This window comes from Protopterus annectens, chromosome 10.part0, assembly GCF_019279795.1.
Source record: "Protopterus annectens isolate FY-2018-M chromosome 10.part0, PAN1.0, whole genome shotgun sequence".
NCBI classification, from domain to species: domain Eukaryota; kingdom Metazoa; phylum Chordata; order Ceratodontiformes; family Protopteridae; genus Protopterus; species Protopterus annectens.
In genome coordinates this window covers 1753729394-1753744393 of record NC_056744.1, presented here as the reverse complement: position 1 = coordinate 1753744393, position 15000 = coordinate 1753729394, and the positions used below count along the sequence as shown (strand labels likewise).

The following is a 15000-nucleotide window of genomic DNA, read 5'->3' as shown; positions in this document are numbered from 1 at the left end:
AAAATATTAGTTTTATTAAGGTTTAGTTTGTAGTTAGACATAGTCGAGAAATGTTCAGTTGTAGCTATTATTTTGTTTATATCTGAATTTGGTGTAGTGCAGTATATGTTCAGATCATCTGCAAATGCAGTGAGGTATATTTTGAAGTTGTGTATTGATGGAGGATTGTGATATGTATTTTGTTTAATGTATAGAAAAAGTGGTTCTAGGTATAGGTTAAACAGGAAGGGTGATAGTGGGCATCCTTGTCTTGTTCCATTTTTTATTAGGATCCTATATGACCAAGTTTTATTTATGTACAGAGATGTGTATGGGTTGCCATAGAGAGTTTGGATGATCTGAATGAAGTTATTGGGTATATTAAAGTAGGGTAGTGTTTGGAGTAAGAATTCTAGATTAACCCAAGACTGTAATTTTTTTTATGAGACCCATTGCTCCTGCTACTATTGGAACTGCCTGGATATTCTTCTTCCACATTGCCCTCATTTCTGACTGCAAATCCTGCTATTTTATGACTTTGTATGTAAGACTCTGTAATCTTGGAGGGTAGCAATTTAATGATCAATGCTACTTTTGTCTGCTTTTCATGAACTACTACATCCAGTTTTCTTGCATCTATTTTTTGAAGTGCTGGTAAAGAGTGTTCCCATGTGATATGAACTTCATCAATTTCTATAATGCTTTGTGACTCATGTTTCCAATTCTTATCAGCTATGTCAATATTGTAATGTTTACATAATCCCCAGTGCAACACTCTTGATCATTATTATGCCTTTCAGTATGCAGGCCCTCTGCTATTAGTGTATCACACCCAGCAACAAGATGTGCAAATGTTTCCAATTCTGTTTTACAAAACCTGCGTTTGTCTGTTGTCCATGTTCACTAAGCTTTGTAAACCAATGTGCATGTAGTCCACTATACTGGGCTGCCAATATTAATCTTTCATCTTTTGGTTTAAATTTATCTCTCCTTAACCATTTCTGCATTAGATCCTGATCAACATGAGGTTTGTTCCAGGAGTTTTCTGTACCTGCAACTATATTTATGCCTTTTCCACATTTTTTGCCCTCTCATCTGATCCTTCATCTTATATTCTTTCTTTCCTTTTTTGGCACATTCAGTTGCTGCCTGACTTTTGTCTTCTTCTGGTTTGGTTATCATTCCCACTTGACACTGATATGCTTCTGCTAAACTAAGCAGGGAAGTCATCTTAGACTTGTTCTCCTCATGTTTTAAAACTTTTACTATATCTGGATCTTGAGAGGTCAACAGATATGCATGCAGTCTTACTACTGCAAATATATACATGTAATCAATTTCGAGGAGGCCCATACTTGCTTCAGAATGGGGAATATATAATCTTGGTTAACAGTGATTTTTATAAATCATTTGATAAGTGTGAAACAACTTTCTTATTTTTCCTGTCCAACTGTTCCAGTACCTTTTGGGGCCAGTCAATCACCCCCAAAACTGTATGCTAAACAGGAAGAGCAAATTGTTTTATAGCTTGGACTTTGTTCCCAGATGTCAGCCCTGTTTTCAGTATTAATTTTCATCTTCTAAAACATTACTTACGAAGTTTGCATTTACTCATGTTTTACTGTCAATCCTTCATATTTATACACTCCATCCTGTGCAAGTTCCTTTACATCACATTCCTGTCCCAGACTAATATTTTCTTGGTTCTGCAGCTTTCCGGTTTTAAAGGTTGCTTTTACACATTTATCAAGGCCAAATGACATTCTTATATCTGGAAAAGTTTTGACCACCTGCTGTTGCGCTTTCAGTTCCTCATCTGAGGAACTATACAGTTTTAAATCATCCACAAAAAGAAGATAAGTCTTCACAACTTGTTGTTTTCTGGGAGTCAAATTGTAACCATGACCTAATCTGTTAAATTGACAGCTTAATGGGTAAATGCGAAACAAAAGAAAAATGGTGACAAAGTCAACCTGGAACATCCCCTTTGAATTTTTCATCCCTGGCATAACAACTTGCCCTTTATCATGTCTTAGTTGCAGAGCAGTTTTCATGGTCACTGTAATGTAATCGATCAAATAGGGAGTATCGTATGCATCTGTAAGCACTCATTTATCCATGAATGTGGGATACTATCAAATGCTTTTTTGTACTTTATCCATGCCATCCTTACATTCTTTCCCTTTTTACAATTTTGCATTACGACTTTATTTAACAACAAATGATCCTTTGTGCCATATGACTTTCTTTTATTACCCTTTTGTTCTACTGCCATAATGGAGTTTTTACTGCCTTGCTCTCCCACCATTGTTATACTGAACGGGTATATCAAGCTGCTAGTTTACCTTTTTTTTATTAAATGTATTAGCCTACCATACTCCACATGGATTTCTTTTCCTCCTTCATTTACTGCAGTTTTTGAAAATCTTTTCCTAATATTTACATCATGAGTTAAATCAGTAGTCATAGCCAAAGGACATAACAGTTTCATGACTGGCTGAATTTCTACACAAGTAATTACTCACTTCTATCACCATTAATTTCAACTGCCTCCACTTTTGCCTGTCACTTATCTTATGCTTACACACCAGGGGACACTTGAGAGAAATCGGGATTCCAAAATTTACTAGAGCTCAAACTTCCCTTCCTTCTAAAATACCATACATTTTACTAACTTGGGTGTAATTTTACTAACTTGGGTGTAAGGCAGAGACACAAAGCTGAATCAATTATCCTTGATGCTGGAACAACTTCAGTTAAAGCATGCATTCCAGTTTTCACATTTCTATTGGCAGCATTTTCTTCACAATTAGCAATACAGATCTCACCGATGTGACCCCTCTCACAAACTAACAAATGACGTGTTGATTCTATTTCCCAGATGATGTTATACTTCCCAATACAGTTTTAGAAGCACACAATGTTTACACATTGCCATTCACTATTATGCATTCTACTAAAATTACTGGCTTATCAGAGTTCTTGGGATTACTTTAAAGTGCCCACTTTATTAAATTATTAGACAAAGCTCTTTTAAACCTGTTTGCAGTTAAAATTTTTAGCATTTCAATTTACGTTACTATTGAGTTCTAGCCAATGCACTAAAATATCCATTAACTCGTGTACATGTGTGCTAATTTACTCACATTAAATGTGCAGTTATGAAAATGTGTTGCTTGTAATTCAGGAGTTATACCAGCCCTTGTTAAGTTCATCATAGTTCATTCAATCAGTTTCTTCCATGTCCACTTATATTTTCACTGTCTCTACTGTCAGCTGAGATGACAAGATCTTTGCTCAATCTGTGGGGTTGCAATTACCTACTAAATAGGACTCCAGGTCATCTTCCTTGGTTAGCTTCCTCACAGGTAGCACAAATCTGGGTTGGCAGCTATGTTAGATAGTATAAAATTGGCAAGTTTCTTGTCAGATGTTCCAATTCTTCAGTAGTTTAAGTCCAAGGAGACACCGGAGGCAAGGTTTATATAAAAAAAAAACAGGTTTATTGAGTTTCTGGCTTCAAAACAAAATAACAGCCCACTTGATTTCCATGATGAAACAAAATAAGCACAATAGATCCTTTAGTTACTTCACATACACACAACCCCTTCAGGATGCAGGCTACCATTCTGGGAAAATAAAGTCCAAGGCTGCAGACCACTGGCATTCTCAGCTTCCAGCTCCAGAGACAGGTACTCCCACAAGTAACATCTACAGATGAGCCCTGACTGGACTCACCTATCACTCACCTATCGCACAACCAGAGTTTTTCCTCAGATGTTTCCCAGGTGAGGAGCTAACTTCCTGTTTTTTTTCCCTGCTTTTAGGCAATCTCCTTATATACATCCTTGACTGTCACATAGACCTTGTTATATATATAACTGCTGTGAGAATATTCCTATATTCCATACTGCAGTACACTCAAAGGCACCTTACACATTACATACATGTGTGTGTATATATGTATACCTACACACACACACACACAAACGTGCACACACAAACGCGCACACACAAGCGCACACACACACACGCACACACACACACGCACACACACACACACGCACACACACACACACGCACACACACACACGCACACACACACACACACACACACACACACACACACACACACACACACACACACACACACACACACACACACACCTCTGTATGTGTGTGTATTATGCCCACCCCCACAAGTACTTACCCAGTTTAGCACAAAGAACTGTGCCTCTTTTCTTTTTCAAATGTTTAATATGCTTGGAAAAAATTTTCACAAAAGTGTTTTGTTGCTTGTTTTACTTAGGTGTTCTGTAAGAAACATACCTCTCTAGTCACTACACAACAGTGTAGACTACCGTACACATCCATTTTTGTCAAAGAGTTATATGCTACAATTAACTCCCTACCTACCTATGCTATCTGCATATGGTTATACTTACTCTGTAAAATGATGATGACAGCTGCAAGCTCTGTGATGCCTTGATGAATGATGGTCTTCCATATTGTGAAAGAAGTGGCTCAAAATTTGTACTGTTAACACTTTGAGGCTCCACAAAGTAGTTCAAGCTTGCTGCAATAAAAACAATGAAATGAATATGAAATGGTATAAAATAGCAAATGTAACTTAAACAGGAGTGTGGCCAGTATCTCAGGTGCGCAGACCTTTAATTACTAACTGGCAGCCTTTTTGTAAAATGGGAATATCTCAGTGGCACAGGAGACCTGGGGAAGTACAGAACTAGATCCATTTTGATGAAGTTAAAACATCTGTGCCACTACAGATACAGTTAAGGACAGTAATAATGAATATACACAGTAGGATATTTAAGACAATGGTTACTGAGCACACTACACAGCCACAGATGATATGAAACATGTTGTTATAATTCAATATAACAGTGTAGAAAACAAGTCATCAAGTTATAATACATCTGTTTAATGGAAGAAGACAAAACACGTCTTCAGTCTGCCATTTAAGTGCATTTAACATTCTTCTTCTCCTCACCCTTCTCCTCCTGTCCCATGCCCTCCTAAATGCCACTGCAAATTCCATCAACCATCCATGCAGGTAGTCACATGAGTTTCCAACCCTCTCTGAGAAAAGATCAGGGAGGACCTTAGTCCCCAGCCTGCTCCCTGTGCCTCTCTTCCCCTTCTGTCCCTGCTCTTCACATCTCCATAACTTGATGCTGTGCACTAATATCATGAAATCTGTCTTATCTAGTCTCAAGTGAGAAAATCTTCAGCTCCTTTAACTTCTTGCCTAAAATCACATCCTTTCAGCTCCATCCTATACACCTTTATGCAGACTTTACTCATGACTCCTTTGAGCAGCCTAATGCTCCTTTCCATGTGTGAGCTCCAGATCTGCACTCAGTACAGTAGAACCATTTCCCTTTGCTTCTGAAGTCATCTATCCCTTTGGCAACAGACCCCAACTGTCTGTCTGCTGCTGCTAATAATGCAGTCTCACTCTGCTTCTCATGGTGCAATCCAGTAGTGATTAGCACCACCAGATGGTTTTACTGTTTTATTGTCATCAGTTCCACTACTGCTCCCCAGCTGATAATCTGTCAGCACTGAAGTCTAAGCAAAGTACTTTGCATTTGTCTTTAGTAAGATACAACTGTCACCTTTCTGTTTACTTGGTCAGACATTTCACATTCTTCATTAGATACCCTACCCATTCTCTGAACTTGCAATTATGTCTTTGCATCACCAGCCAAAATGGTTCATCCTGTTCTCTAGTCCCTCACGTCTCAAACAAATGTAATGAAGAGTACTGGGTGCAAGACTCACCTCTGCACACTCTAGTAGATGTTCATCATATTGATTACTGCTGCAGCAGCCTTAGGTATATGGATTATATCTTGCCAAGGATGTAACAGCCAGTCAGCTTCCAAAGATTCAGGGCATTTTCTACATGCCCAAACTGTCAAGCAGCTTGAGACGAATTGACAAAGATGAGTTTGGGCCAAATCCCTTTGTAGCTTTACTGCCTCTGAGTAGTACACTCCCCTAAGAATTTCTAAGATCGCTGGCTTGAGCTTTCCTTTGTTGGGCAGATAAGAAATGGAAAACTTCCATTTTGTTAATTTTGTTGATGTCATTACTTTCCTCTTCAGGAAAGCTATGTTAAAGCTATGAGTACTGTGTTTTAACAGACTGTCTCAAGACTGTAACATACTTTTAAATAAAGCACACATTTTTCTGTCAGTTTAAAAGTGGTGCAAAGTACCTGGAAAAAAAATTTCTGCAGAGAAATTGCATTTATTTTACTTCTGGTGGGCTGGTATAGTGTTTAAAAGTGCTTTTTACTGTGTTTTTCTGTCAAAAAAGTAACTTTTGTGAACTGGTAGTGTTTACCGGCAATTGCTGCTCATCTTCCACAGGAAAGAAGCACCATTTTCTGCTTGAACATAGAACAGACTACATGTCTTATGGTTGCTCCTTCTTCCAGACCAAAAAAAAAAATAGCAAACAGCCTTTGCCACTTTAGCAGGCTAGCAATTTACTTCAGCAGCACGTGGGTGACTCTGCTGCGGTCATTTGTTGTACCTCAGACCATTCATCTATTTCCCTGGATCCCTCTGGTGTAGCAACTACAGCCACTATGTACTGGGGGTTAGCCACGTCCTCTACGGATGTTGGGGTCCCCTCAGTGGGCTAGGGGGGAGACACTTCTGTTGGTCCTGGGAGAGGTAACAGGAACAGTTTCCCTGTTGTGTCAGAATGTTGTACCCATCCCTTGGGAAGCTGCTGCTACCATTAGTAACTAGTTGGCTCCATTTTTCCTGTCACAAACAAACAGAAAACCAAGCATGTATCTACTTCTCCTCAGTTTTCTTTGGACAGGAGTAGTTTACTGGGACTGGCTCAGGGCTTAACTCAGGCTACTGATTCTTCTCTAAAGTATTTTCTGGTAAAAGAAATAGGAATTCTTTTCCTGAAAAGATTCCATATTCTGAATCTGAACATGAATATGTAGGGATTGATACATTTTTTTACTCAGATTTCTGATTCAGGCTCAGAGGAGAGCATAGGAGTTTCTCTTTCTCCAAGACTACTGCTAGAAAGTGCCAATGTTTTCAGTGGGAGAACACTGAGGTTCCTAAGTCCCTCAGAAATTACTATTCCTTCTTTGCAGAAGAATCTTCCAGAAGCAACACCCATTCCTCTTGTTCTGCCTGCTTTAGAGGATATGTGCATTAGTGCCTGCAATTTTCCTGCTAGTCAGCCAGCTGCCCCTAAAAAGGCAGATAGGAGGCATAAAGTTTCTCAGTCTTTTAAATGTTTATACACTACTTCCAAACCTGAACCAGCAGCTATAACTTTAGTTGATCCCACTGTTGCTAAGCACGCAAGATAAATTCCAATCCTACTCTTTCTGACAAGGATGAAAACATTATTGATAGGTATGGGAAATAAGCATATACTTGTGCAACATTTATTTATTTTCAGAATTTTGAATTGTCAGGCTCATATGTTAAAGTTTGTTCTCACAAATTGTGAAAGTATAAGGAATGTTTTATCTGAAGTTTTTCTTGTGAGAAAAAAATCTGCTTTAAGTAACTCAGTTTCTTCTATTGCACAGGTCACTACTTAACATGCAGTGTGTGTATAACTCTGTTGATACTTTTTCCAGGGGTATGGCCACTGAAACTGTTTTGAGGAAGTTTGCATGGTGGCATTCTCTGAATCGCCCAGATGACATTAAAAATGAGAAATTAAATTTTATCTTGGATATTTAGTGCTGCAGAGCTGATCAAAAAGTCTGATGAGAGGGACAAACTGTTCCAGGGAATCTCTAAGATTTTTCAGCCCTCCTTTTCCAAAATTCCAAGGGATTTTATCATCTCTTCATCCAATTTTGTCAAAGAAAAAAAAAACAGGTAAACAAACATTTAAGAAGAAATGCATGCAAGGGGATTCTAAAAAAAAAGTTGTGAATCTCCCAAACTCACGGACAGTCCAACAAGTCTGAATGAATATTCAAGAAACCTTGAGGCCCCCTCCCATCCTGGCCCCTTTCTTCTTCACAAAAGTCTTAATCTCCATTTTTCAGACAAATGGGTTCTGAAAATCATTCATCAAAGTTATAGATGGCCCATACGGGGGTGGGGGCACTCCTTATCTGCCAGATCTGACTCTTTTGTTTCCACTGGATCTTCATCACATGTTGTCCCAAGGAGTGATAGAACCAGTTCCCCCTTCCCAAGTGGGGAAGGGTTTTTATTCAAGGATGTTCCTAGTGCTAAAGAAATAAAACACTTGGAGACTAGTTCTGGATCTTTTTTCCTAGACCTATTTGTGATAGTGTCGAAATTCAAGATTATGTCACTTTACCTCCTGCTAAATTGTCCTCCTCATTCAAGTCTACTGGAAACACTAGACTTAAAAGATGCTTATGATCACATCCCTTTTCTTCTAGGCTTCACATGTTTCTTAAGGTTTTGTGTGCCTGGGTCACATTATCAGTTTTTTTGCCATATCCTTTGGACTATCCACTGCAGCAACAGTATTCACAAAGTGTCTAGTTCCAGTTATAGTTCATTGCAGGCTACAGGGTATACACAATTTTCTATATTCATATGATTGCTTATCTTTTTCAAAGTGTCAGGAATCTCTCTGTTGGCTGAGAGATCCCACACAAACTGGGATTCCAAGAGAACATTCAAAAGTCTTTCTTGACTCCTTCACACAAAATTGTACTCCTAGGTTGTCAACTTGACACCTCAGTTCAAACAGTTTTTCCCCCCATAAAAAATAGATCTTTATCTAGATCTATTTCTAAGGTTTTCCACTCACAGTTCAGTCACTATAAGGGATTACGTCAGGATTTTGGGTCTCATGGCATTTATGACTCACATGATACCCCTGTCAGACGCCACATGAGAAAGATATAGTGTTATCCGAAATCTCTTTGATACCAGTATCAACACCCTTTATCTATTCAAAGCCCATTGCTGGGGTTTGTCAGAACAGAAAGCTTTAGGTGGAGACAACAGATATCCTTAAATCCAGGTCTCCTCTTCTCCCTCCCTGCTGCAAAGAAGTCAGTCACCATAAACACTTTGGACTTAGCTTGGGGAGCAGTTTCCGGAGTGAAAAATGTACAGGGGGTGTGGCACACCACTAAATATCAATGAGATGCTTGCCCTGATCAAGGCACTCAACTCTCTGAACCATCTTTGGTCTCTGGGGCCTCCTCAAGTGGTTACAAACAATACAGCAGTCATATGATACATCAACAAGCAAACTGAAACCACATAATACCCTCTTTGCAGACTAGCCATGTTAGCTTGGGATATAGCTTCACAGAACAGTCACACTCTACAGGCATCCTATATTCTGTCAGAGCAAAACTGTGTAGCAGTCATGCTGAGCAGGACCAGGGCAGACCATCACAAATGGAAACTAGATCAGGGGGGGTCTTACAACATTTGATCCATCTGTGGGAAGTTCCTCAAGCAGACCTCTTTGATCCTCTCTGCTCAACCAACTGACAAGTTTCTGTTTCAGGACTACATGCAAGAAGGCCTGGAAGGCAGATGCCTTTTCTTTTCCTTGAATAGGAATGTTCTTGCATGCTTATTCACCATTTCCACTAATATTCAAAGTACTTCTGAAGATTTAGTAAGCATCCCCAAGATCACTGTACTGACTACCTCTGGCCCAGGCAACCATGGTTCTCCCAACTATCAGAAATGCCCAGGACTAATTACCACTAGCTTCCTCGCAGACTGGATCAACTCACACAAGAACAGGGGTGTCTGATACACCCTGACATCAATCAGCTTCAACTGACTGCCTGGATGACAGGGTCCTAATTCCTTTTAGGCACCTGTTCAATGAAGATGTGCAGCAGGTACTAAAGGAGTCAAGAAAGCCTGCTACTAGAAAATCATATATTAGCAAACGGAAAAGGTTTTCTAGTTGGTGCCAACAATAAACCTGTACCATTCAGGGCTAGTTTTTCTCTGGTTCTACAATATTTGTGTCAGTTGCTATGCTATGGCCTTTCTTATTCCTCTACCAAGGTTCATTTATCAGCCATTTCAGTATCTCTTCCCATGGATCCTCCTCTTTCAAGAACATTTTAACATGAGACTGCACTGAAATAGAATAGCATAGGAGAATTCCAAGAAAAATGGTGGTCCCTCTTTGACATCTTAATTTTGTGTTTGAGAAGCTAACACTTGTTCCATTTCAACTATCTAATCTGGATGACTTGAGGTTTTGACATGGAAAACAGTTTCACTGATTGCTATGACCTCTGCAAGAAGGGTATCTGAGTTGCAAGCTCTTATCTTATCTTGAGTCAACCCTGTCTCATTTTCCATAAGAACAGGGTTTGTTTGAGACCTAATCCTTCTATTATGCCATTAAGTGGTATCTGAGTTTACTTTAAGCCAAACTATCTATCTCGATCCCATCCAAGTTATAGCCAGCTACAGACCCCCCTCCATGACTCAGGAAACCCACTGCTCCTACTTGGACCTACTTGACTCTATCAAGGTACCACCTAACACCCTGATCCTTGAAGACTTCAACTACCCCACCATAGACTGGGTGAACTATTCCTGCACTAATGCACTCACTTAACAATTCCTTGACTTCATCAATTCTAATGCATTAAACCAGCTCATCTCATCTCCCACAAGAAGAGATAACATTCTGGACTGACCGCTGCACCACTTCCATAGTATGTTCTTCCCTGGTGAGATCAGATCATTGGTCTGTCTCATTCTAAGCTTCTATCCCACCCCCGCTGTAATCAGGCTAAAAAACTTCTCAAAAGCTGACTACAACCTCCTAAGGGAGGGTTATCAGTAGCTTTACACTGCTGCATCCTCAAAGGATCCGGACAACTATGATGAAGAGTACAGCAGAGCAGTATACAAGCACATGTACAACTGCATGGACTCAGCCATACCCAACAGAATTAAAACCTGCTCCTCAAGGAAACACAAACCTGCCTGGTGGACATCCTCTGTCAACAGGCTTTACAACACAAGGAAGAAACTGTTGTCCAAGGGTAAAAAGGAACTAATTCCAAACTGGAAAAACTCCCTCCTCAGCCTCAACAAGCAAATTAGATCACTAGTGAAAACCTCCAAAGCCAGTTATGAATTTAAAATAGCCTCCAAAACCAATGTATCCAGGACCGTTTGTAAGCTTCTGAGCCCCCCAAGCCTTTCTGTGTTGGAGGGAAGCCTTCTAGCTTATTGATGGGAGTGGTAAGCATTAGGTAACCTGTCTACCACATAAGGAGTGGTTCTGGCCCAGAATTTGCAGTTACTGGCCGTTTGGGCAATCTTCCATCTCTCTCAACTTTCTGATTTGAAAGCCTGCATTTGCACTTGTTTCTGTCCTGTAACTCATCTAGTGCAGATACAGATTCTTAGTTTTAGCACTTAAATTTGCTTATTCATGCTCAGCACTTGTTCAGAACTTGTAAGCACTAAATAAGCTACTAATTACTATAGCACTCAATCTTCCTCATTACCAAGAGGAAAACAGTTTTTGTACTTACTTTTCTCACTGGCGTTGAGAAAAACAGCTCTTGTACTCACTTTCCTCACTTATCTAGAGGAAAATAGTTTTTATTCAGGCATGTCCAAGGGTCAGCTCCCAGTGTTCTCCCCTGTCTATCTGATGAATCTGGGCATCTTGAGGCAATGTAGAAAATGCCTCATGTACACAGACAACCCTCTCCTCCTACCACCCAACACTACAACCTGTGAGAGATGCACTTATCCAGCCAAACTGGAGGTAAAGCTCTCTCCAACCAAGACTGAACATGACAGTCATGAGGAGAAGGTAAACATTTGCACCACACCACACTCATCACATAGTCTCACTACGTCTACACCACCAAAATCCACACATAGAAACTCAAAAACATTCACGGAGGCTCTCAATAATAATCTGCCTAAGCAACAGAGACCTCCAAAGCAGAAACACAAGCAACCTCCATCCCCCAACACAACCCAAATGACACATAGCCCACAGACTCAGTGTGCCACTCAGCCAATAAGGCAAAACAACATACCCAACACACTAGTCAAAGGTGACTCTATAGTCAAGCACACTGATGTCCCACTCACCAGTTTAAACAAGGAGAAGGTTACTGTAAGCTGCCTGTCGGGTGCCGGGATCCGCCACATAACCCATGCACTCAGGTCACTCCACAACAAGTACAAATATGACTCTGTCATTGCCCATGTTGGTGTGAATGACCTGAGATGTACCTCCCTGGACTACATGAAAAGAGACATGGAAGAGCTCTCTGATCTTGTAGCCCAGGCAGATATGACCCTGAGTAGCATTTTGCCATCACCCAGAATGATACCGCAGTACAAGGACAAAATGATTAACTTCAACAATTGGCTAAGCTTCTGGTGTTATTCTAATGGGATCCAGTATCTGTCTGCTTGGGATGACATCGTCAACAGACCACGATGCTTTGCCACAGATGGCCTGCACCTGTCGCCCCTGGGATTCCAGATACTGGCTAAGGCTCTTGCTGCCCCTATAGTGCCTTTTTTAAGCAGGGTTCAAGTAACAAATTCACCACCATAACAGGAACAAGCAAGCAAAACCTAAGGGTAATGCTACTCAATGCTAGAAGTCTAAATTTCAAAATGCACTCACTCGAGGCACTCCTTAAAATGGAGAACATCAATATCTGTGCAGTGACTGAGACCTGGTTCAAGGCTCCAGAGAGCACCCCTGCACTACCAGGCTATAACTCATACTACACTTTTCGGCCATGTAACCTGGACCGAAACACAAAAGGTGGGGGTGTGTCCATATTCATTAAGGATATCTACACCTCCATTCTAGGTGCTCAGCATAATGCATCCGAGGTTATCCAAGTACAACTAACTCTTGGCAAAACTACAATACAAATTGTAGCTTGCTACAGATCCCCCACCATGCCCCAGGATTCCCACTCCTCTTTTCTTGATGTACTGGAAAATATTAGGGTTTAACCAAACACTCTAATAATAGGCAACTTCAACTACCCCACCATTAACTGGGAAAACTACTCATGTACCAACTCATTAGCGCAACGCTTTCTGGAATTCATAAACTCCAATGCCCTAAATCAACTTATCCACACCCCCACCAGGGGCAACAATATCCTAGACTGAGTCATTACCAACATGAGTGACCGGTGTTCCATACCTGAAGTCAACTCCTCGTTGGTCCGATCTGACCATAAGCTAATCACCCTTGATATCCACATCCCACCCCCACCCCCATTAAGGAAACCACAGTAAAAAATTTCTCCAAAGCCAACTTCATGCTTCTTAAGACAGAAGTAGTGAACTTCATGACACCCATGCAGATGGACAATACAGTTACAACTGTTGAATCCTACACAAATGTACTCTATAAGCACTTACATGAGTGCATGGATCGTGCTATCCCAAACAGAATCAAGACGCTATCCTCCAAAAAAAAGGAAGCCAATCTGGTGGTCCCCTGCCATAAACAAACCATACAACAGAAGGAAGAAACTGTTGCAAAAGAGAGTAAAATCCCATGAGTGGAGGAGCTCTCTGGTCAGCCTCAGTAAGAAGCTGAGATCCTTTATAAGATCCTCCAAAGCTAGCTACGAAAATAAAATCGCCACTAATTCCAAGGACAACCACAAAGCATTCTATAGCTATGTCAAGAATCTCAATGGCAACACCCAGATCTGTTCTGAGTTACAGCACAAAGGCACGAAAATTACAGAACCAACTGATACTGCCAACATCCTGGCAGATAGGTTCAGTGCTAACTTTACCCCCCACCACCACCCCCTAAAGGGCCCATATCTATACAGGAAGAATGCAGAGTCCCTGTAATCACAACTATGCAGGTGAAAGCTGCACTCTCTAAAGCCAAAAACACAGCATCCATGGGACCTGACAACATACCAGGCTGCGTTTTACACAAACTTCAGAATGAACTGGCTCCTCACTTAAGCACCATGTTCAATAATAGCCTTGCATTAGGCTTTGTGCCCACTGAATGGCCACAGCAACAGTTATCCCACTCCACAAAGGGGGAGCCACCACTGATCCCGGGAACTATAGACCTATAACGTATCATCATGGAACTCATAAACAAAGACACTGGTAACCTCCAAATTCTGGATCCCACCCAGTTCGGTTTTGTGAAAGGCAGATCATGCCTCCTGAACCTGATCGACTTCTTTGAGGCATTCACCAAAGCCGTAGATGAGGGTAAGGTGGTTCACACAGCCTATCTTGACCTCGCCAAGGCTTTCGACAACATCCCCCATTCTGGAATTATAGCTAAACTCAATAAACTAGGCATAAATCCCTACGTCACAAGATAGGTTGCCAACTGGCTCCCTGACAGAACCCACACTGTAAAAGTTGCAGACTCCAAATCTGACCTCAAATCAGTGACAAGTGGAGTACCACAGGGTTCCATCCTGGGACCACTCCTGTTTGGTATCTACTTCTCTGAAGTACAGGCTAACACAGAAGGCCTCTGGCTAATGAAGTTCGCAGAGGACTGCAAACTAGGAGCCATAGTCAAGTCCCCAAATGATGTGAACATACTACAGAAGGGCCTCTCTGAGACAGATGCCTGGTGTCAGAGCCATGACCTCAAGCTCAATGCCAAAAAGTGCAGTGTCATCCCCTTTGGTAAAAACTCTGTACCCATGAACTACCACATAGGCAGCAATCTACTTAATACCGAATGCATGATAAGAGACCTTGGGTCCCAGGTGGACAGTAGTCTCTCCTTTGATAGTCACATCACCACAGTAGTCAGGAAGTCCTTCTACATGGCACACCTCATCATAAAAGGGTTCTCATCCAGGAAAAAAGAGGTCATCGTTCTACTCTACTCGACACTCATTAGATCCATTATAGAGTATAACGCCCCTTTTGGAATGTACCTAACAAGACATCTGCAGCAGCTGGAAAGGCCACAGAAGTACCTCACAAAGAGGATTACTGGACTCAAACAAATGCCCTACAC

At 41.0% G+C, this 15000-nt stretch overlaps 1 protein-coding gene across 4 annotated transcripts in view; it reads right to left on the bottom strand.

The window, feature by feature from the left end:
• TCTN3 (tectonic family member 3) overlaps window positions 1–15000 on the bottom strand; it is a 353194-nt gene that overhangs the window by 217740 nt on the left and 120454 nt on the right. For all 4 annotated transcript variants that reach the window (XM_044086539.1, XM_044086538.1, XM_044086537.1 and 1 more), the window contains exon 4: window positions 4425–4555. In XM_044086539.1, the coding sequence (XP_043942474.1) occupies window positions 4425–4555 (131 nt within the window). The remainder of the gene's footprint in view (window positions 1–4424; window positions 4556–15000) is intronic.